At 54.5% G+C, this 22,745-nt stretch overlaps 1 protein-coding gene across 12 annotated transcripts in view; it reads left to right on the top strand.

Annotated features, from left to right (window-relative positions):
• NF2 (NF2, moesin-ezrin-radixin like (MERLIN) tumor suppressor) overlaps positions 1–22,745 on the top strand; it is a 47,456-nt gene that overhangs the window by 7,645 nt on the left and 17,066 nt on the right. For 5 of the 12 annotated variants that reach the window (XM_059827793.1, XM_059827791.1, XM_059827796.1 and 2 more), the window contains exons 2-13: positions 4,278–4,403; positions 5,419–5,541; positions 7,794–7,877; positions 12,354–12,422; positions 12,912–12,994; positions 13,665–13,740; positions 14,051–14,185; positions 16,450–16,524; positions 17,948–18,061; positions 20,440–20,562; positions 20,949–21,166; positions 22,531–22,636. In XM_059827793.1, the coding sequence (XP_059683776.1) occupies positions 4,278–4,403; positions 5,419–5,541; positions 7,794–7,877; positions 12,354–12,422; positions 12,912–12,994; positions 13,665–13,740; positions 14,051–14,185; positions 16,450–16,524; positions 17,948–18,061; positions 20,440–20,562; positions 20,949–21,166; positions 22,531–22,636 (1,332 nt within the window). Of the gene's footprint in view, positions 1–3,968; positions 3,998–4,277; positions 4,404–5,418; positions 5,542–7,793; positions 7,878–12,353; positions 12,423–12,911; positions 12,995–13,664; positions 13,741–14,050; positions 14,186–16,449; positions 16,525–17,947; positions 18,062–20,439; positions 20,563–20,948; positions 21,167–22,530; positions 22,637–22,745 lie in introns of those variants that run through there. The other 7 variants (XM_059827798.1, XM_059827801.1, XM_059827800.1 and 4 more) reach the window with 7 other exon arrangements.

Genomic DNA, 22,745 nt, shown 5'->3' with positions numbered 1-22,745 from the left:
GCGCTTAATTTTTTAAAAAATGGAAGAATATTGCACGTTTCATTCCCTGTTTGCTCCACATGGGCTTTAAATCCGAATCAATGGTTCTCCGTGGCACTCCTGTCTTCATTCAAGTCCGAAAGGTGAAATAAATGTGGGCTGCAGTCTCAAAGTTATCTCCGGTTCAGTTGTGAACTGTTGTGGGTGGTTGGTTTGGGCATCCCCCGGTGGGATTTGGGACAGCCACAGCCTACGCAGGTATCGCTTCCCGGGCCGTCAGCGGAGCGATGCTCCGCTCTGCCTCTGCCTCCTCCCTCCTGCCCTCTCCCCGTCTTAGCGCAGAGGTGTCGCATCCTCTTCTTAAAGCTTTCTTCTAAATGGAAATAGTGTCACAGGGTGGAAGCTGAGCGCTGCGTCTGGGGCTCCGTCCCCTCTTCCGCGCCGTCTTTCAGCCTGCCGTGTCGTCGCAGCCGGGGCTCCGTGCGCTCTTCTCGTCTCTGGCACAGCTCTAGCACTCGATAAAATGGTCTGTTAAGGTGAACAGCCATTTTCTGCGTTATTTAAGGATAAATTGGTGCAGTAAAATATTCTATAGATGTTAGTACTTTCTTCAAGGTCATGCTTTAACCCAGTACCGCGCCTCCTGCAAGGCGCTCGCGCTGCGTGGGGTACGGAGGGACCGTTGCCGTGGGTTTGCTCTGGGAGGCAGCGTGCCCGCGCTGAGCGGGTGAGCGCTGCCTTGATGTCCCCCCGTCGCTTGTCTGTGCCCTCGTTCCCCGGCCTGGCCCCGGGCACGGCTGCGGCTCCGGTGGTTGGCGTTTGTGACGAGGAGGAGGTGAGATCTCCGGCTGCCGGGACGGAGCCAGGTCCTGTCCCCGGGGCTTGGGGCGCCTCCCTGCCCTCCAAGGAGAGCTTCTGGCACGAGGAACCTTAATCTCACGGGGTTCAAAAAAGTCCTTTTTTTTTTTCCTTTTCCACACAGCTGTGGTGTAAATTCAGTTTGAGATGGATGGAAGAAAAGCAGCAGCCTATGCCAGTGGGTTTTGGGAATCGCTTTTCTCCGTAGACCCCCCGTTCCACCCTCTCCACACAGGACGGTCGCACCCTCTTGCGCCCATTTTCGTAGCGCTGGGCCCCCCTCCTTGTCACCCCACGACGAGCGGATCTCATAACCCTTCTGCTCTTTTTTGCGCCTGGTTTATCAACCCGTTAGCTAAGGAGCGGTTGTGAAACTTGACGGAAAGGTTCTGCGCCGAAATACGTTGTCCGGTTGCCTGCTAGTTGGCAATGACTCGTGGTGCGGGTTAATAAATAACGCAAGCCTTGTTAATAGATTCCAAATGCGCTGTCTCCGCTGGAGAAAAAGATGATGCCAATAACCCGTACTGGAATTACTCTATTCCAGCCCCTGGCTGCCGAGTTTTAAGTGTTTAGTGCTGTTTACTTAAAATGCTCTGTTGATAAACGGTAAGCGCTCTGTACTTACTAAAGAACATAAATTCCGGCTCCGCAGGATAACAGCCTTGCAGCGCTTCCCCCGTTCATAAAGCAGCTCGTCCACGTACGCCTTCCGCCACTCGCCGAATATATCTAACAACCCGTGTGGGGATCGTGCCAACGGGCGAAGGCGAAGATGCGATTGGAAGCGGTGGTGCCCGCGGCTGATGGAGGGTGCTGAGGCCACACGGTCACATCCCGCTCCGCCCCGCGGGTAGCGGCTGCGGCCGATTAAAGTTATGGCGATACGGCTTTTTATCGGGAGACGGGGCGTTATCACAGCACGGTGCCAGCCGCTCTGGCGTATGGCTGAGAGGGGGTTTTGCTCCCCTAAGCCTCTGCGGTTTGTTTCCAGGAGCTCGTAACGGTTCGCAAAATTGTCTTGGTGCTTCAGGTGTCGCTTGAAGCGGAGAGGGGGAATGGTGTCACGGGCAGAGGAGGGATGGGGAGCTGCCCGCCCGTCCTGGCTCTCCCCCGGGCTCTCTGCGCAGCCTCGGACAGCAGCTCTCTTCGTCTCCCCGTGCCCGGGGGGTGTTTTATGGCCAGGAAATATGGCAGTTAACGATACGGGGCCGTCAGTAAGGGTAAGGAGAGCTGTGGTCCTGACTGTCTGCAAAACAGTTGGAGTTCGGCCGCCAAAAGATGCCACTTGAATGCAGATTGTTATTTTAAGTACTGAGGTGTGGAATGAAATCGTGTATGTTGAAATAAACGCGGCCGCTCTTCCATTTTTATATTTAATGAAGGTAATTCAGCCCCGCCGGGGAGGACGTCTGTGCCATGCGACGGTTGGAGACTTCAGCACCGTGCAGGCAGGAACGTTAAATACATATTTCTGCCGTACCGCACGCGTGCGACGACAGCGCAGCGGTGTAAAATCTGGCGCTTAAAATACGCCCGTCGCCAAATTAAAATTGCGGAGGGGGGAAAACACGCAAAGCTTTAATGCTCGCTGCTGCTCTTCGAAACGAACTGCCGGCTTGCTTCGAGGGAGGAGATCTTCGGGTCGTGCCGGCCGGCGCGGCGTGCTGAGTGAGGTCTGGTGGGATCCCGGCCAGGGGGGTTGTTCCAAACACCGATCCCATGGGATGCGGAGCCGTGTCTGGGGAGGAGACGCTCCCGTCAGCAGCGCGCAGGAGCCTGTCCCGGGAAAGGTTTGGCGCGGGGCTGTGTGCGCGCGGGCACCGATCGCCCTCTGAAGCGATGGGGCGAAACGTGGTCTTTGCGGAAAGGGAAAAAAAAAAGCTGATAACGCTTCAGGGAAAGCGGTTTAATTCTGGTTAAGGGAGAGCCCTTTGACGGCAGCCTGGTTTTATGTGCCTGCGGAAACGGTAAAAAATAGCTGTTTGAACGTGTCTCGCTCTCTTTTGTCTCAACCCTCGAATCAACCGCCCTCTTAATAGACAGGGAAAGATCTTCCGCGATCTGAGCCATCCTGTGCCGAGCTGGAGCTCATCACGGGGACTGGAGGCAGCTCATGTCTGAAATTAGGGGGTTTTTTAATTACAACCCTGCAAAACTTGCTCCTCCCGCTGTTTTTGACCTGGAGGTGTTGACGGCGCTCGGTATGAGTTGCGGAGAGGCTGCGGCGAGGCGGCCGGGGGGGCGGGTTTGGAGGGTAGCGTCAGCTTTCTTCTATTCCGGGACTGTCAGCGCCTGTGTGTGCGCCCCGGGAGGGGGAGAAAATCGCGCTATAACTCATTTAATCAAAGCGGGATGGCAATAAGCTTCTCCTCGAGGGCTCTGCCCGCAAGGCGGCAGTGGGTGACAGCGGGAGCGGCGCGTCACCCGCCACAGCGGTCCCGGCAGTGCCTGAGCGTTCCTCCTGATGCCGTCCAGGTGGCACCGAGATTGAGTTGTAGCGCCGAGAGAACGTGCCGAGATCCTTTTCCCCGGGGGCTTTGGGGTAATGGCCGTGTGTCTCGGTCCAGCAGTTGTTTCCGCTGCGCAGATGGAAGGCCAGAGTGGCTTTGGCATATTAGATTCATCTGGTTTATGTCCCTCTTCACCTTTCTGCCTCCCAGTGCCTTCTGTTTTTAGGAGCAAACGTCAGTGACGACGTAGATGCAGCTGCAAGGTCGCTCAAAGGCCGTGGTCTTCGAGCAGGACCAATTTTCGCTGCTCCTGAGCCGCTTTTGTTACCGACGTTTTCAGCAGAAAATGCAGTTTGACTCTATCAAAACGTGCTCTGAGAGAACCGCTGACTTCAGCGATGATTTTTTTTTTTCCTGAGCTCTTTTTCCCTTTTACCTCTGCGGGGTCGGTAGCTCGGGACGAACGCACGTCATACAGAGGTTGTTTCACTCCTGATTTTCGGGAGTGCCTTGCGCCCTTCCCTGTGACACCCTGTGGCCGATACTGCAGTTCGCTCAGGGCTTCCTGGGGCTGCAGGCAGCGACGTTAAAGCCACGAAGGGGCAGTTAAGAGTGATTTTTCTCTCTCGCTGGAAACAGGCCGCTCGTAGCAGTGCGCAGCCCAAAAGGAACCTCAAGGGACCCTTCAGGTCCTCAGTTGGATGTCGGTGGGTTGCCGGAGGAAGAAACGGGGGGGTTTATTTACAGTGTTGTTTGCAGGGGCGGAAAAAAATCACATCTCACTTTCCTGGTGAGGGAGGAGTTGGTGATCGCAGACAAGATCTGCTGGAAGGGTATAACATACGCTCCGTTAGGACGTTTCCTTATCTGTACCTTCTCCACACTCTCAAAGGCGTTGTGAGGTGAAAAAAGAATGGATTCGGTTGAAGGGAGATGAAGTTCTGAACTCCCTCTTTGTAACTCCGCTCCCTTTTTGCTTTCCTGCAGGTGAAGTGGAAGGGGAAGGACCTGTTCGATCTGGTGTGCAGGACGCTGGGACTCCGAGAAACCTGGTTCTTCGGGCTTCAGTACACCATCAAGGACACGGTGGCTTGGCTTAAAATGGACAAGAAGGTTGGAACCAAATTTCCCTTGAGAGGTCGTGTGGGACGACAAAGGAGGACGCGCTTTCCTCTTCCTTTGAACGTCCGAGGTTGTGTTATGTGTGGTATTGAGTGAAGTGCGTTTAAATCTCGTCCCTGTGGCATCTGTAAGTCAAACTGCGAAGAGTTGGCTGAGATACCTCAGCGAAGCCTCCGGCCGTACGCTGAATCCCCTTGAGGCGCTTTGGGCGACAGCCGTGCTGGCCTTCGGGGTGACTGTGGAACCTAAATGAAACCAAAAAGTCTCTCTTCTGTGCCCTGAACAACAAAAACCTTTAGCCAAAAACCTGTAGCGGAAAAGTGAAGTTGCATCTTGGCTTCTTTTGTTGTTGTCGAGATGCTAAAGAGCTGGGGAGGGGGAAAACCAGGGAAGTGAGAAGGAGATAAGGGAGGGAACGTGAGCGCGAGCCCCCAGGGAGCTGCGGGGTGGGTTGGAGGAGTGACAGATGGGGCTCTGTTTGCATCCGGAGGATGTCACGTTAAAACCAGGCGGTACTCCAGACTGTGAGGGAGGTCTGGGGGGTGTCTCGCACCTCACGCCAAGGTTTGAAACTTAACGTGAGTCGGAACTGGACGGTGCCAGCGCAACGGCGGGGTGGCGAGGAGCCACGCTGAGGTACGGGAGGAGGCGGCGCAGGGGAAGAAGAAGGTCGGACGGTGGCGTAGCAGGATAGAGCATCGCTCTGCGAGGTTTAGAAGAGGCAGTGTGCGCTCGTTCATCGGGATCAACCTTTGCTGTCTCATTCTGCGTGCGGTTTGTCCCTGCCTTGTTTGTTTTCCTCCATCCTTCCGAGTGTCAGAAATGTTTGTTTTCTTTTTTTAACTGTGGTTTCTGAACTACTTAGGTTGGTTCGTCTGTTCTAGACGTCTAAAGTGCTCGGCAAAAGGCGCGCCGATGCGAACAGAAGGGAGTTGTGTTTTGGCCCCAGGAGAGGGGGTGCTGGAGAAGCTGGAAAGAGTAACTGAGTGGCTCTTGTATCCCGCAGGTTCTGGATCACGATGTTCCCACGGAGGAGCCCGTCACCTTTCACTTCCTGGCCAAATTTTATCCTGAGAACGCAGAGGAGGAACTGGTCCAGGAAATCACACAGCACTTGTTCTTCCTGCAGGTAGGAGCCGTGTCAGTGCGCTGGTTTCCAGCGCGAGGGAGAAGGAGCCGGGATGAGCTGAAGCGCGAGAAGGTTCCAGGGTCAGGAAGTTGCTCGGCAGAGCGTGGCTCCTCATGGCTGTGTTCACACCTCTCTGAAGGGCGTTGTCTTCGACAACAAAAACCTCTTAAAATAGGTCAAAGCTGGTTTCTCTGGACCAAGCAGTCCCAGACGCTCAGGATTGCCAACCTCCTAAACAGACTGTCAGGAACGATGAGGTGATTTGTAGTATCAGTGTGCGGTAGTGAGGGAAAAGGAGTCTGTGGGATGTGGGGAAGGATGACACACACGGAATCCACCTCTCCGCAGGGTGTGGCCGTCAGTTGTGCTGAGAGATGGCAATTGCCGTTGTACGTGGTAGCGTCGTTAGGTGAAGCAGGGGAATTGCGTCCTCGAGAAGAGAACGCAGCCGACGTGTTCCGTGTTCAGGCTGTACAGCAGCGTTCCCCTCTTCGCAAAGCAGCCTTCAACTAGCTGGAGCAGAAGAAAACCCCAGAAAGACGGCTCGGTCAGAGAGCGATGGCAAAGCAGAGGAGAGGGGGAACCCAACGGTCCCACCTGCCCCAGTAACTCGGGCCCTTACGTTAAGCATTTGGAAACGGTGGTGAACGCAGCTTCAGGCTTTTGGCTTTTTTACGTACGCTACAAAACTTTGTGTCCTGAGAAATCGGCTCAGCCGATGTTGTTGTAGCAGTGCTGCACGGTTGGTAACGAAGAGCTGCTATCACAGGAGCTCTCTTTCAGACAAGATCGATTTTCTGAAGCTATGTCCTGTAAAGGGTTGCGTCAGCTGCGGGTACAGGGGGTAGAGTAGTCCTGGTCGGACCCCGAGGTACTTATTGGGGTGTTTCAGCTGCTCTGCGGCTGTTCTTTCAGAAACTTCAAATTAACTAAGTCATAAAAATAAAAAAAGACGCTCAGTCTTAGGTTTGTTACGCCAAAGTCGAGCAGCAAACCTGGGTTTGGGCGCTCTTGGGAACACCGCTGTAGACTTCAGTGTGCCCTGCCCTTTCCGGTGGATGTCAGAGTGAGCTCAGCGGCTTCTTGGCGCTCCTCGCTCTTCCAGCGTTCATCTCTGGTCTTCAGAGCTAAACGACTTCGAAGTGCAAAGTATTGCTCTTAATTTCCAAGGTCTGTCTCGTGCACTAGTGTCTCCGCAGGGCTATTTTTAAATGTCCAATTTGCCGTGGGCTTTATCCTTGGTGAGGAAAAATGCTGTTGGCATCTTTGAAAAGGAAAATCGGAGAGGAAAAGCGGTTAAAGCAGCATTTTATAAACGCAGACCGTGACTTTTCCACTAGGATTTCTGATGATGAGAGGAGCCCGGGCTCCTGTAGCGCGTATGGGAAACGGGAGCACACGTAAGCTTGTAAACTCTCCTGTTTTTACCTTAATGCAGGAGAATATTTTCCGTGATTATGTTGTAACCAACTTTGAGCACTCAAAGCATCTTATAAATTCAAACTGATGTCACTGCATCGCTCTGACAATCCATTTAAGTCTCCCAGGAAATAGTGTGTTTTTTCCCTACCTTTATTCAGGAAAATTAAGTGTGCGAAACCAAAAAATATCAAACATGACAGGTTTAATTTTTTAACGCGCTGAAGCCAGGAAACACACAGCCGTGGCTTTTGGGAACTGCACGGTGGCTCTCCCGGGAGTGTGCGCAGGGCTTTGCCTCCTGCTCACAGCACTGCCGCGGAGGCGGCCCGCAGCTCTCCTCGCTGCCGCTGGGATTGGAGGGAGTTATCTTCCAGCACAGGCGCGTGCTGCCTCGTCACGAGCCCTGAACATCCCAGAGCAAAACCTTTGGCTGCTCGGAGCCTCGGCCGCAAACCTCTTTTTTTAGTGGCGTGTAGAGATGTCGTATCAATCCATAGCTTATGCCTTCGGAGGTTTTATCGCCGTGTTTACGCACAAGGCTTTACCCCCCCCTTACCTTTCGCAACGGGATATAGGTTCTGTTGTTTTCCACGTATAAATTTAGCTCTTCCCGCAAACCTGTCTGAAGAAGGCAGCCCGTGGCAGCCTGAGCCCTTCCCTTCCGAGCCACCGGAGACCTCCTGCGCCTGGACCGCGATTAGCGTTAGGAAAATCGTTAACTGTGTGGTTGACAGCTCGAGTTCAAAGAAACTGCAACCATCTGCTGTGACGGTCATGCTTTGCACTGCTCCGCTAAATGTGTCTTATGTGTCCTTCACTGCTACGTGCAGGTGAAGAAGCAGATTTTGGATGAGAAGATCTACTGTCCGCCTGAAGCTTCTGTCCTGCTGGCCTCGTACGCCGTCCAAGCCAAGGTAGGCACAGGGGGGTTCTCCAGGGACCCGCCGATCTTGGCACTGGGCTAACGTTGCTCCCGGGAAGTGAGGCGCTTTGCCATACACCTGCTTCCCCAGGCAGGGGAAGGCAGGGAAAATCGTTAAAACTTGGGAAGTGAGGGGAGTGCTTCCCAATATTGCCTTCTCCGCACCGCTGCTTCCTGCCTGCCCTCAGATGTTGGAGAGATTTTTGCTTTCTCTTTCCAGGACTCTCTAGCAAGTGCTGGGCCTGTGAGCTGCAGTGCGTGCTCAAGCGTGGCTCGCTGCTGGAGCAGGTGGATTCCCCGAGCCCGGGCGTCTTCGGATCTCCTCCCTGCTCTTGCTGTTGTAGCCAGGGGCAAACCAACCATGGGACTCGCAGCTCTGCTGCTTCCCCCGAATACTCGTCATCACGATAACTGCTCTGGTTTGAGTGCCCCAGCTTGCCACGTACATGTTTTTGGAGTGTTAAAGGGCTCTTCCTGACTTCTCCCTTTATCTTGGGCTTGATCTTGGGTGTTTGGCCTCACTAGACAGGGGAAGAAGTCAATGGCCACTAAGTTCCCCTGTTGCTCAGCTACGTTCTGCTCTGGACCCGGAGTCAGTGTGTTTTGCTGAGGATTTATTTAAGAGAACTCTGTTTTCCAGCCTGGAGTGTGCAGCCCTGGACTCCTTGCCGCAGTCCACAGCGCAGGGACTGCAGGGATAGAGGGAGCAGCCCGAAGTTCAGAAGTGGGGACATTCTTGCAGGAGGGGAAGTAATTTATCCCTGTACACGCACAACACGTACCGCAGCTCAATTAAGGAGCCTTCTAGCTAATCTCCACTTTGTGTGCGTGAAGAGAATGTCTTTGGAAAAGGAGTGACTGGAGTCCGGTCGCAGCCCAGCCGTGTTATCGCCGTAGCCTCGCGGTCATAGTGGGTTCTGACTCTCTGGGTGTGATTTAGGGAAGGGGTTTGGCTCGCAGGACCGCAGGCAGGTGGCCGTGCCCGCGTCTGCCCTGTCCCCAAGGAGCACATCCGTCGGCAGTTCCGGGAGAAGCCGCGTCCGGCTGCTCTGTGAGACGCCTCAGCTGACCCCGCAGGAGTGGGACTCTGCTGCCGGAAGAGAGGGCCGGATCGCGGCGGGTTGGAAACAGGGGCCGGTCCTCAGTGTTCCGCCGTGGCTTTTTCCGGTTGCCATATAGTCCTCCTCGTAAGCCTTTAGCCCGTACCTGGTTTGTCCGAGTACAGCCCCGGGTGATGGGCAGCAGTGTTCTTTGGTGATGAATGGTTGAGTTCACTAGAAAAAGACGTTTTCTCCTCATAGTCAGAATATTGATGAAACCGGACTTTGTTCGAGAGACGCATCAGCCAGGGAAAGATGAGCTGCTTTTAGAAATGTTTCTATTTCTGTGAAACATTCATCACTCTTATCAGAGTGCATGAGTAAACACTGACCTGGCTTTTTCTCCCTTGACCTGCTGAGCTGAGGATACGTAGGGGATGACTTCTCCTCTTGCCAGAATGAATAAACCCTTGGGTAAATACTGAGCGCCGCTAACTCTTGGCCACGACAGCTTCTGCTCGCGCCATCGGGAGCAGGCTGTGATTTGGTGCAGGACTGTTGTGCCGTCCCCTTTCTCTTCTTGCGGCTCGGCCGCTGACCTTGCGCTCAGTAGCACACTCGACGTGCTCGACACTCGGTCGTCTGGAGGAGCTCGGCTGGAGTCTGGAGCCGTTCTCCTGACCTTGCACGTCTTGATTCTGCACAGAGATTGCGGGAAGGTGGAGGAGCGATGCCTTTTCTGATCTTTTCTAATGTGCTTTCATGTCTGCATCAGATATCGCTTTCCTTGCCGCCCCACAGGGTTTCCCCTTCTGCTGCTTTTTTCAGCAAAGGAGAAAGCTGAAAGGACGTCTTCAGTACAGAGCCGGGAAGAAAGATGTTGCAGGTCATCTCCTTCCGGTTAAATAGGATAACGATGCCCTTCCTGGACAAGAAAGCGGCCACCGAGCACAGTCATCTCACTAATAAGGTGCTGATGTGCACGGTTAGGGGCGTAATAGCCTGACAGAGCGGTGTGTTTGCAGCCGTTCGACTGACAGCCGGGTCGGTTTGTACTGTTGTTGAACACCTACCTGCGATAACAGGGTGTGGGTCGTAAAAATGAAAGCTTATTTATTTCTATATGGTTGTGTTCATTTGGGGAATTGCTATGTGTTTCCCCCTCTAGCCCTGCCTTCAAACCACCCACACCGCTTTCAGGCGTTGGAGGCGGTTCAGGTTTTAAATAGCCGGGAGAGACGGGGGATCTACTGAAAAACGCATCCCGGCAGAAAATGGTAACGTCCAGGAGGTTCTTCCCTTTCTTGCCCCTTAAATGCAGATCGCTGCCGTGCTGCAGCCCTCTCGGCGCTTCAGATCTTGTAGCAGTAGCAAAGGGCTCTTCTAGTTTTGGTTTTTTCCCCAAAACAAACAGTACTTGGAGTTAATAGTCTGAAGCTGAACGTGCCTGAGTTTATCCAGGACGGTGTAAGCCAAGTGTACGAATGAGGTAAAGGCAACTCCCATGGTCCTGTAACGATGAATATTGATCATATCGTTCAATTAACAGGAGCTGAAATTCCATGACAGTTTTGAAGTAATGATTTAATCGAAAAGGTCTTTAAAAGTATGTTTGCCGAATCGTTTGAGCCAACATACACTGCAAGACTTAAGCCATTTGTTGATTTTTGACTTGTGAATAATTAATGTTCTCATCCAGACTCCCTCTCAGTACAAACATTCCTTTGGGACGTGGCAATATTTTTCACCACGTGAAAATCGCATAATCCGTACTTAGTCTTGGATCTCCATGGTAGATCACAACAAAAAATAATCGCATTAATCCTATTTGCTATTATTTTCATCACCTAAAAATGATTTATTTTCTGCCTCTCCAAGGTTATTGGTGGTGTTTTCTTTGCCAGTGCCGCGTTTTTATTGCTGTTCCCTTTTGATGCGCGTTCAAGGGCCGTGGACCTGCAATGCGCTGCTTTCCGAGGAGCTCCGAGCGTCTGTAGATCTCGGAAGACAGACAGTTGCCACTGCTCAGCACCCTCCTGAATGAAATCCATGGCGGTTTTGTTATATTAATTGAAGTCTGAGTCAGTGTTGATCGTTGCATGCTTCCTTCGCATCTGCATTGGCTCCGAATCAATATTTGCGTCTTAATCCCCGCTCGTTGTCTACGCAGCGTCGCTCACCGGGCTGCGGCGAGGGTGTAGGTGTAGGCTTTTGATGCTGAGCTCTGGTTTTAGTCTACAACGTGACGGTTCTGTCGGTAAAAGGAGGCTGATACGGAAAGCTTCCGGACTTACTACGTGACTACCGTCTGTGTCTTGATCTGGCTTTAAAAATTGTCCCCCTTTTGTACTTTCTGAGCTGAGGCCCTCCGGAAGAGCGGGGCGGGAAGGCAGTCTCCCTTGCAAAGCGAGTGACTCGAACAAATGTTGCCGTGTCTTGTGTGATTGGGTAGTGTCACTGCAGAAGTCCCGTTTGCCGGGTGAATGAAAACCGTGGCGTTTCGTGTACGTGCCTCACGTCCCTCGTCCTCTTCTCTTGAACGTGCTAGGTTCTTTGAGGCGCCGTTTTCTGGTGCTTTCCTGCCCTCTTAAGCTGTCCAGGAGGTAAATTCCTTTTCACGTGCACCGCAGGGACACTTGGCTTTTCAATCTGTTAATAAGCAGTTTTATTTCTCAGTTACTTTATATGCTGCTCAAAAAGACGTCAATCTAAACAAATACCAGTAATTACTGGATGCGCTTAACAAATCTGAATTGGATTTAACGACCCAGTTGAGCAACAGACCCTCTGGCGGAAAAGGCGACGCCTGCTCGAGAGGAGTCTGTCAAACTCCTGGGATTTTCCTTAATATTTGTTCGGGAGGGTGGTGAGCAGCGACAGGGAAACCGCCATCTGCCTCACCCAAACTACTGGTATTGATCAGTTTTTAGGGACAAGTCTTTGTCCGTATCTTGACTCCCTGTCCCGCTGCCGGTGGGAGGGCAAGGACCTCTCGGCTATAGAGTCAGTCTTCCCTTGCGTCGGAGGAAGTGTGTTCTGGGCATGGTAATTAGAGTAGAATACGATAGTTCAGTTGGAAGAGACCTACAATGGTCATCTAATCCAACTGGTGGACGTCAGCTGATGACGGTGGACGTCAACTGATGACAGTGGATGTCAACTGATGGTGGGAAGTTTTGTTCTGCTTCCACCTCTGCTGCATGAGTAGGAGGAGGACGTTAGTTTCTATTAGCAATCAAATGACAAAGAAAATAACGTTTTTGAATTTACCGAGCAGCGTATGTTCTCTGCTCTAACAGGTTGAGCCGTGAAGGCTGTAAGCAGTCTGCATTTGCTCTCTCCCCAAGGGGTGGATGTGTGAAGGTGAGGAGTTTCGCTTGCCCGTGTTGTTAACGTGGGGCGGGCACGGTGTCTGTGCTTCTTTCCAGTACGGCGATTACGATCCCAATGTCCACAAGCGAGGCTTCCTGGCGCAAGAGGAGCTGCTTCCGAAGCGGGTAAGGAGCTGGGCCGAGCGGAAGAGTGGGTTTCCGAGCCTGGCAGCGTTGTGGGCAACGGAGCCCTTTGCAGAGGTCTCCGTGGGACTGCCGGCGGGCTGCACCCTGCTTCCCTCTCCTCGGGCTGCCTCACCAAGGCAAACAACCCAAAAATGTGTATGGAGGGAGGAGAATTCAATCTCCTCCTGACATATCTTAGTAAAACCAGAAGGAAATGTTTTCTTTCCACGGTTTCATCCTGCCCGCACCTCCTCGCGATGGCCCGGGGACAGCTTGCCTGTGCTGCGTGCTTGGGAGGGTCGGGCGAGCGCCGGGCGAGCGCGGGGTGCGGGGCTGAGCCTGCGCTGCTGAGAGTCGCCTGTCTGGAGGTGGCCGTGGGGCTGGGGAGGGGACGCGTGGGGCTGGGCTCTTTCTGGCTTGTTTGCTGCCTGAGGGGACCGTGGCAAGAGTGGCACTGTGACCTGGTCTCTGTCTCCCCACGTACCTCAGGTAATAAACCTGTACCAGATGACTCCGGAGATGTGGGAGGAAAGGATAACAGCCTGGTACGCAGAGCACCGAGGCAGAGCGAGGTGAGTGTGTGCTGGGGCGCTGGGTTGGGGTCGGACCCCCTCGCCGACGAGTCGCCGGGGTTCGGGGGGCGTGGGCAGGCGATGGGTGAGCGCTGCTGACGGCGGGGTGATCCCGCACACCTCTGTAGCAGCCTCATGAAGGGCTTTCTTGGATTGCTCTGCGGGTGCCCCGCTGTCCCCGGCTCGCTGACGGGGTCCCGGGGAATTCAGGACTGATGCTCAGTAAGGGACCGCCTGCAGCGGGGCGGGGGGTCGGGCTGCTTTTGGGGCCGGGAAAAGAGATGGGGCTTCAGACCGATGGGGTGTACCGCTGCCTCGGCTGGTAAAACGCTCCTTGTGGGGGATCAGCCTGAAGTCAGATGGCTCTGAAACAGGGGCCCCCCAGCCGGGGATTTCCGCTCTGTGCCTAAGGGATCGGGAGACGGAGAAGGCAAGGCTTGAAGCGCTGCGTCTCGCCGGGCAGGCGGCAGTGGTCATTAAGATGCTGCTGGGCTGCAGAGCGGGATTTGCTGTTGGGCTGCATTGATCCTGCCGGCAAAGACAGCTTGACCCGTGCGATAGGGACGGCGAGGCTTGAAAGCCGTCTGTGTGCTTAGGATCAGAAAGAGCCGCCACCCCCTCTCTCTGATCCCACCAAACAGCGTAACTGTGCCCTCTTTCTCTCTGACAGAGATGAAGCTGAAATGGAGTATTTGAAGATAGCTCAGGACTTGGAGATGTACGGAGTGAACTATTTCGCGATTAGGGTGAGTGTAGGTTGTGGGTCGTGTTTGCTCGCCGGCGTAGCTCTTGTGTTGCTCTTCGTCTTTTGCGTTGCCGCGCGGTTGGACGAGCGGAGCCTCGGAGAGGCAGCAGACCTGGGAGACGGCTGCGGAGCGCTGGCCGAGTCCCTGCTGCAGCGTGCTTCGCTGCTAGCTGCCGGGGAGGCAGAAGCTTTCGTAACGCGCGGTGCGGGTGGGTCACTGCCCAGGGCTGGTTGCTGAAGCTGACGGTGGCTCCTGTCAGAGCCTCCGAGTGGTATAAAAGGGTTTTCTGCTCTTTTCTTTCCTCCCGTAGAACAAAAAGGGCACCGAACTGCTCCTTGGCGTTGATGCCTTGGGTCTTCACATTTATGACCCAGACAACAGGTTGACCCCTAAAATCTCCTTCCCGTGGAACGAGATCCGGAATATCTCATACAGCGATAAAGAGGTACGGATACATCTCCCCGTTTCCCTGAGAGCAGTAAGAACCCAAGTGCGATTTAAAATGATTTCTCTCGGCTTCTCTGTCTGCTGTGCTTGCTCTCACTGGCTTAGCTAAGGGCAGCTCAGCTTCTCCGGCTGAAGCCTTAACTCCGAGCCCTTCTGAGACCTTCCGGGAGCAGGCGTACAGGAGGGCAGCTGGGAGCTCTTCTCCTGTTTGGTTTTAGAGTACCTTCAAACCCTCTTTGTCATTTTTTCAAAAGAACAAAATTGCTGTTGATGTGCTTAGCCCAAATATCAAAGTTCAGAAGTTGGGATCGCTGCTTCGCTGTATATATTACAGCATAGATTACTGTGTGAAATACGGCGAGATGTATTCCTGGTGAGAAAGGCTCTTGCGTCTTCCCGTATCGTTACATCATCTTGAGTTTTCCGGCTGCCGGGCTTAGCTGGAATCTTCTTAGGAAGTTGAGTAATTTAAGCCCACTGTTGGGTAGATATTTATTAAATCCAGAGCGTAAATATGACTCTTCGGAATCATCGGCCCCCAAACCTTTGAGGAGAGCGATGAAATTGGTTGTGGAGGGGAAACTGATCTGCTCAGTTTTCAGTCTGTGAGAGCTGCTCAAAGCAAACCGGCCGCCTTTATCGTAAGGAAGAAAATTAACTTCTTAATTAAAAAGTGTTTTCCAATCTAAACATGATACTGATCAGCGTAAAAGCTGAAGGGTCCTCATCAGCTGCATTGGTGGAATGTCTTGTGACGTTTTCTAAGTGGTAAGGCCGTGCTGGAATTCTCTTCCCTTGTTTTACTCCTTAAAAAGAAAGAGCTTCACAGCTCTGCAGAGCAGCCCAGCGCTTAGAGGCTTTCGAAGGCTTTCCCGCCCGTGACAGATGAGTGCGGTGGAAGCATCTGATCAGGCCTTGCCTCCGAAATCCGGGGATTGAGGCCTCCGTAACCGGGCCTTGACACAAGACCATAATACAGCTTTCTCTCGGGGGAAAGGACTGCCACCTTCCATCAGGTCAATCGTCTGTGTAATAAGATGACCGCAAGTAGACCTGACGTGACAGTAGACAGGCTTAATAGCTGCGTCCCACAGCTACGTCGACGCAACAGAGGGGTTCAGTCCGTCGTAATGAAGATTGATGGTTTATGTGGAACGGAAATTCCTCTCCTGGCGTATTTCTGCTGTTGCTCTCGATGACTGGTGAGGGTTCTGCCGGAGCCCCAGTCCAGGGACGTTCACGCACCTCCGCCTGTGTGAAAGTCTTAAAAGATCGGCTCTTTGACAACAGAGAACGCTGCCAGGGCGGGTTCTGCTGAGCCCCTTTCGGGCAGTCCAATGCATTGAGAAATAGACCCTCTTTAATGGGCACGGACTGCCTGCTCGAGCGCTCTCTCTTCAGCCGGTTATTTCTGCAGCGTGGGGGAGCGATGGGATAGATGCGTGCCTTCTGAAAAATGCCGCGTTGCGGCGCGCTCCATCTCTTCAAGTACCCTTTGGTTAGTTGAGAGCCTTCTGTCCATCCGGGGGCTGTGTAACCGAAACTCTCCGGTCCGGCGGTGCCACCCACATCCCCCTGAGACACCGGCTGTGGGGAAGCTCTTTGGGGAGGGTAAACCCGGGCCGTGGTCAGAGCCGCTCAGTTGGCGCAGAGGGTGTAAATACAAGTTAGAGCGAGGGAATAATACTTGGAATTGCAGAGCAGCCTTGCGACGCGGCTGGCTGCTGGAGAGCGGAAGGCACGCAAGATCCCTTTGGGGAGCCCGTGCAGGCGGAGGTGTCAGTGGGAAGGGCAGCAGCTCCTGTTGCTCCTAATTCAACCCTCCTGCCCACCCCTCGGGCGGCTGAGCCGGTTCCTCCTCCGCTCAGAAGCGGCACAAGTTTCTGCTGTGCCTTCTCCGTTCTCGACAGCCGCCGGGAGAGCAGCGTCCTGCCTCGGGAGGTGCCGAGCTGCCTCTGCTCTCTGCGAGGCGCTCCGCAGCGGACACCGGCTGTCGGGCGTTGCAGTCTGTGGGTGGACAGCACTCATTGCTTCTGTGTGGCTTTCGCATTTTTCTGACCGGAGGAACAGTTGTCTCCTTGGTTGCTTTTGATACTAGTTCTCCTGCTTGGCTGAAAGCCACGGGGAGAGCTCTCAGCCTTGTTTGTCCGACACTGCTGACCTCCTCTGAGCCAAAGCTTTCAGTAAGACTTTTATAGCTGGGTTTTTATTAAATGCGCTGCTCTCTGATAACTCTCTCCCTCTGTATTTTTTCCTTTTCAGTTTACGATTAAGCCATTGGACAAAAAGATTGATGTTTTTAAATTCAATTCATCAAAGCTGCGTGTGAATAAGCTGGTAAGTCTACAGAGTCATTTTTATTGCGTGCAGCGGTAGTTTCTGCAGGCGGTACGAGACAATGTTCTTTCGGGGCCTTTCCTTCGAGCAGCTGGAGGAGCGTTCTGGCCCGGCTGGACTGTAGATGGGATTTGGTATAGCAGTTCCTACCCGGTCATAGGCTCTAGAGGAGAAGGGGAAGGCTCAAGTCAAGCTCCTTCACAGAACCTCTTCCCCCTCCCCTGTTTTTGCGCTCCCTTTCTGAGCTCTCTCCAGCTGACTGCATGGCGGAAGCACCGAGTAAGTCAAACTTTCTCGTCACCCCCATCTTTGCTCCAGATCCCCTTTCTTCTCCTGCGCATCTTTTCCGTTCCGCCCTGTGCCGTAGATCTCCCTGTGTTGGGACGCGCCGTTACGGGTCGCAGTCTCCTGCTAGGCAGGTCCCCTCTGAGCACACCCCTGGTACAAGGGTGGAGGGGCTGCGGTGAGCTCTTCCGTTCAGCGTCTGTGCTGGCGAGCGGCTTTAGCCGGCGCTCTGGGTTTGGTATCCGAAGGGGCTTTGGTCCAGGTTCTGTGGTAGCTGTGCACCGTTGTTAAGTCGCACCAGAGACCTTTGCTGTCCTGTACTTCACGTGCCGTAGGGAAGTGGGGCTTCGTTCACTGCGCCCGTCAGGTTTGTCGTGCGGAAGCTCCTCTGACTCCAGAGAAGTCATTCGTGACTTGTGAGATGGAAGACGGGCATCTAAATCAGTCCTTTAGAAAAGAATCCGAGTTTAGAAACCTGCTTTTATTGCTGAAAAGAGCCTTTGGTCTGCTGTGTACCCACCCTTTGCCACCCCTCCTCTAGTACTGCCACCTTCCTTGTCCTCCTTCAGTACCGGAGGAAACCACATCGGTGCTCAAAACCCTTCAGCAAAGGTCTCTGAAGGCGTCCAAGGAAGTTTTTGATAAGCCCTCTGTTTGTCCAAGATGGAAAGCGGTGTTCCTTCTTTTTTTTCTTTCTGTCTTTATTTTTAAATCTCAATGCTTTAAACACGCACTTGGGAGAAGGCGCAAGCTCACCTCCACCCTAAAGAAAGAGAACCAGGGAACCGCTCAGAGCCGTAGAAGTCTTTGGTTCGTTATTTGGGCTAATGCCTTTTTAGGGCCGGTGTAAAACTTGCCAGAACCGTGCTGTGCTGGATGCGCAGCCAACAGAAAATGGGTCTCTGCAGAGAGCTGACGGCCCAGGAGCGGGTGTTTGGTGCGGGGCTCGGCTCTGCCTCGGCTCCCTGCCCCTCCTGGGGGTGCGAGAGCTCGTGGGCTTCGAGATCAGTGGGTGGAAGTGCTTACAAGCACCAAACCAAAGCAGTTCTAGTGGGTTTGTGTGTCAAGAATACAAACCGCCTCGTTGTTGTCATGCGTACAGCTGTTTCTCTCCGCTCTTCACCCTTGACTGGAATAGATCCTTCAGCTGTGTATTGGAAACCATGACCTCTTCATGAGACGGAGGAAGGCAGACTCGTTGGAGGTCCAGCAGATGAAAGCGCAGGCCAGGGAGGAGAAGGCCAGGAAGCAGGTGAGAGACATCTCCTGTAACCAGCCCGTGAGCCAACACCAAAAACGCCAATGAACTTGGGAAGGAGCGGTCTGCAGAATGACATCGCGCCCGCGGAGCAGCTCTGGGGGAAGGTCCAGCTGAACATCTCTCTTTAGCAGCCTGCTCCCACCTCGCCACTCCTTCCCAGCTCAGCTCTGGGGCCAGCCGGGGTCCGGCTCCCGCGCTCAGGAGCAAAACCGGCAGGACTGGAGGGAAGAGCTCTCCCAGGTGTCCCACAAGTGTGCACGCACCTTCCCTGCCTGGGTTTGTGCCCGGGCGCCGTAGCTGAAAAGACGTAGTACGCTGGGGCAGCTCCTTGTAATTAAAGTAGGGGCTGTGAGGGGGAGCTGTGCTTTGCCGTAGTTCTTCGCCTCATTTTCTAATGACACGGTGATGGGATGCACGCCGACGTTTCGGGGTGTGCAGCCTGCATGCTAATTGGGTGCTGGCCTCCGTTATCCGCCGCGGGTCAGCCCGGGCAGCAAAACCCGCTCTTTAGAGGCAGCAGCGTGTAGCCGATGAGCGTATATCAGCAAATTGGATTGTATGAATCATTGTTTTCTGCTCGTAGACCTTTTCTACTCACTGAAACCCGCACAGCTAATCTGAGTACTGGTGCTTAGAATATAAATATGAAAAGCCGCTAGATAGCGGCAGAAGAAACCAGAGCACGCACTCGCACCCAGGAGAGCCTTATGCTCAAGGGACTGCTACGCTAATGGATTCGAGCGTGTCCACAGCGGTGCCTGCACGGTGCTGGGGTTGGGGCTGAGGGGCTCGGCTGGCCTGGAGACGCGATGTGGCTTCTCTTGCGGGCACCGCCTGAAGCAGTTCTCCTTCCCATAGCTTCTGGGGTGGGGGGAGATGGCGGGAGACGCGGCACTGCGAGGGTAACCAGGCCAGCTCCTCTGGGGGAGAGGGGCTCTTTGCATCCCACGGGGATTCCTCTGGTCAGTGAGGAGTTGGCACGAGCGGAGGAGAAGGAAAAGGTCCTCTGGGGAAGGACCGGCGCGGTGCCCAAGCACTGGTGGCTTCAGGGGACAGGTTTTACCATCTTGTGAGGTTTTGGTGCGTTTGAATGACGCCAGCAAAGCCTGAGATCCTGTGCTTCGCTGGGCTGCTGGGAGAGGTGAGCGCACCGAGCTTGAGCAGAAGCTTATCGCTTCGCATGAGCTCTCCGAGCCGGAGCGCGTGAGCTCTACGGGAAGGGTCAGGCTTCTGCTCGCGTTGGCTGCCCTCTCCCGAGCTGGCCGCCGTGCTGCCTTGCCTGCTCTCTCCTCCCTCCCCATGTCCACCGTTGTTAATGCTTCCAGATAGTCCTTTGATATAGGGACTTCTTGTTAATGGAAGTGCTGAGTGGGATGCAGATTGTAACGATAATTAATGAGGGGCACCTTTAATAGGAGGAAGCAGAGCCGTTAGAGCAGTGGGCATCCTGCTTTCAGAACACGGTTGGTGTCCAAGAAGCGGAGAAATGTGTCTTGTCACACTCATTTCCCTTATTAAACCCAGCCGGTGGGCTGTGCCATGCTGCGAGCCCTTGCTGGAGCGTGGATATTTATAACGCACCCATCCCTGTCGTGCTTAAACTGGGTGCGTTCATTAGCCCGATGGCTCCTTTTGGGCGCTTGGCCAGCGGAGAGGCAGTTGTGGGGTACGCTCTGTCCGCACAACACTCTCAGCAGCCGGGAAGAGGTGGCAGGATTCCGGTGGGTTGTCTCGGCACAGCTTGGATCTTCCCCCCAGGAGGAGCGCTGCTGTTTCCTGCAGACAGAGCTGGAGGGCGAGAGTTTGTTCTATCTAGGAACTGGTAGAGGCGGTCGTGCTCGTTGTGACCTGCCCTGTAAATGAGTGGAAGGGAGGTTTCCAGCATGCTGGGTTAGGTGTCTGACCAAAAGTCGCAGCTATCCACATCCTTCAGACTCCTGCCGTGCAGGCTCTCTGTGTTCGGTGGTTTGCAGATGCCCTCAGAGTGCCCCGACGCGCGGTCTTGCCGTCTGTTCCCTTCGCCGTAAGGAACTCTGCGTAGCTGGAGCTCTCGGGACCCTACTTGTCCGCATCTGCCCTGTGGGTCAGCGTAGGAGGGCACTGTCTGGGGATGTAATCACTTGTGGGTCAGCGCTGTGGGTAACAGCCCGGTCAGAGGAGAGGGGATTGTCTCAGGAATGGCACTCTTCAAGGGAGCAGGGTGCATGGGGTCAGCCCCGTTCAGTGAGGTTCCCCACGTTGATAAGCAGAGAGGAGGCAGCAGCGCAGCCCTGGGCTCTAACCCCCGTGTCGTGACCCTTTCCCATCCTACGGAAAGCCTTTCTAACGTGCGTTATTCCCCCTCGCTTCCCCCGTTCCCTTTTTCCTAGATGGAACGGCAGCGCCTGGCCCGAGAGAAGCAAATGAGAGAAGAGGCTGAGAGGACGAGGGACGAGCTGGAGAGAAGATTGATGCAGTTAAAGGAAGAGGCAACAATGGCCAACGAGGCTCTGGTAGGTCTCGGGGGGGTTGTTTCCCGAGGCACTGCAGCGGCTGTTCCTCGCTCTTCCCACTGCGGAAGTGTTTTCGGAGGCACGCTGTGGCTGTCCTATGGCTCTTCTCAGACTGCCGCCGGTGGGTGGTGATCGGGAGGGCTGGACGGAGCTGATTTCATCCCGCCCGCCTGCTGCGGCAGGAGCACGGAGGAGGGGGATTTGGGACGGAGCCTGGGCACATCCAGGTCTTGGCTGCGGAACGCTGCAGGCGTTGATGGAAGGGAGGGGCTCTACGGGCCGTGGGGGCCATGTGGAGCGAGCGGCTCCGGGCCCTGCGCCGGGGGTGTAAGCACATTTGGGGGACGTTCACTGTGCTCGATGGCTTAACGTGCCTTAATTCTCAGATGAGGTCTGAAGAGACAGCAGACTTGCTGGCTGAGAAGGCTCAGATCACGGAGGAGGAGGCCAAGCTCCTGGCTCAGAAAGCGGCTGAGGCCGAACAGGAGATGCAGCGAATCAAAGCCACGGCCATCCGGACGGAGGAGGAGAAGCGGCTGATGGAACAGAAGGTGCTAGAGGCAGAGATGTTGGCACTGAAAATGGCGGAGGAGTCGGAGAGGAGGTCAGAGAGGGTACAACCTTGCAGCTGCCTCTGCTTTGCTTTCCAACCCCCTCCTGACTTAGCCGAAAGAGTGGCTCGTGCCTTGAGTTAGTCCACCCGAGGGTTTGCGGTGAGCCCTTGGCTTCCCGTCCGTGTACAGCAGCAAACGGCCTCGAGGCTCAGCTGGTGTCTCTCTCCGTCTCGCTGTTTGCCACAGCTGGGCTCTCCCCGAGCGGGAAATGGTGCTGGCAGAGCAGTGGTGGCCCTGATCCTTCCCTGGATTGGAGCTGGAGACCCTTCTCTGAAGCCTTCTTTGGGAGAGGTACTGTGGAGAGAGCAGCAGGGAAAGGGGCCGTCAGCCGGCGCGGGAGAAGGTACCGGCGTCCGTGGCGCTCTGCCTTCCGTGCCCTGACAGCAGCAGCGAAGCCAGCTCTGCTTTTGGGTGATGCTGCAAACACCCCCTGCATTCCCCGAAGTATTTGACAATATTAATAACACTTGGGTGTTTTTTTTTCCTTCTGGACGATAGATCTACATTCCCTATTTTTTCTCTATTCCTCTATTTACCTCTCAGTTGTTCAGTTCTCACCGGTCTTGAGGTCTCTGTTTCAGGTTGGCCTTGAGGTCTCCCTAGCTCCCGGAGTCCTTGCTTCTTGTTAAAACTGCTGTTTCCATCCTCTTGACACCAGAGCCCAGGTCCCACCGTGCGTTCGGTAGCGAGCAAGTAAAAGACGACTCGTGTTTCCTCCCAACTGATTACTCCTTTCCGTGCGAGCGCTTGCTTAGTGTCAGCCCTTCCGCTTGGATGGACGTGCCCGCGTCCATCTCTTCTCGTCTCGGTCTCTATCTTGTGAAGCCTCCGCTCAAATCTCAGTCCGGCAGAGAAAGCTTCCTTCCCTCCTGCGGCTTTCTGCTCGTGGAGGTGTCCCTGAGGCTCAAGGGTGAATACCAGCTCCAGAGTTGCTGGGCCCTGCAAGTAGGCAAAGCTGTGTGATCTCGGCCGCTTCTTCCTTTTTGAATGCAGTAAACACTTGTTAGTACAGGTTTACTTCTCAGAAAACTGCCTCTCCTGCTGTAAGCCTGAGCTTAACTTCTGAAGCTCTTCTCCCCGTTCCGGCACCTCGGCACGCTTCTCTGGCCCGGCGCCTTGCTCACTGGCGCTCGCACAGAGCCCACCTCAGAGCCGCCCTTCTCGTGGGGTTCGTGCTACTGAAAACATCCCACGCGTCCGAGGTTCTGGCGTTTCCCTTGATCAAACCGTTTCTTAATTTAGGTCTTTGTTGCGGGACGACCACCGACCTGTTCTTCACCTACCCCGTACTCCTGCTCCTCCGCCGTCCCATTCCTCTCGGCTTCAATCTGATGTTTGCTGTTTTTCCCTGCAGGGCGAAGGAGGCTGATCAGCTAAAGCAGGACCTTCAGGAGGCACGCGAGTCTGAGCGGAGAGCAAAGCAGAAGCTCTTGGAGATCACCAGCAAGTCGTCCTACACAGTAAGAGCGGTCTGGGTGGTAGTCCCCAGTTCCCAGCCGGCGAACGGGCCCTCCTCTGTAGCCCGGAGGAGCCACGCGCGGGTGGAGCGTAGCAGCTCAGCAATAGCTT

Source organism: Gavia stellata, chromosome 21 (assembly GCF_030936135.1).
Source record: "Gavia stellata isolate bGavSte3 chromosome 21, bGavSte3.hap2, whole genome shotgun sequence".
NCBI lineage: Eukaryota > Metazoa > Chordata > Aves > Gaviiformes > Gaviidae > Gavia > Gavia stellata.
This window is presented reverse-complemented; position numbering and strand designations above follow the sequence as displayed.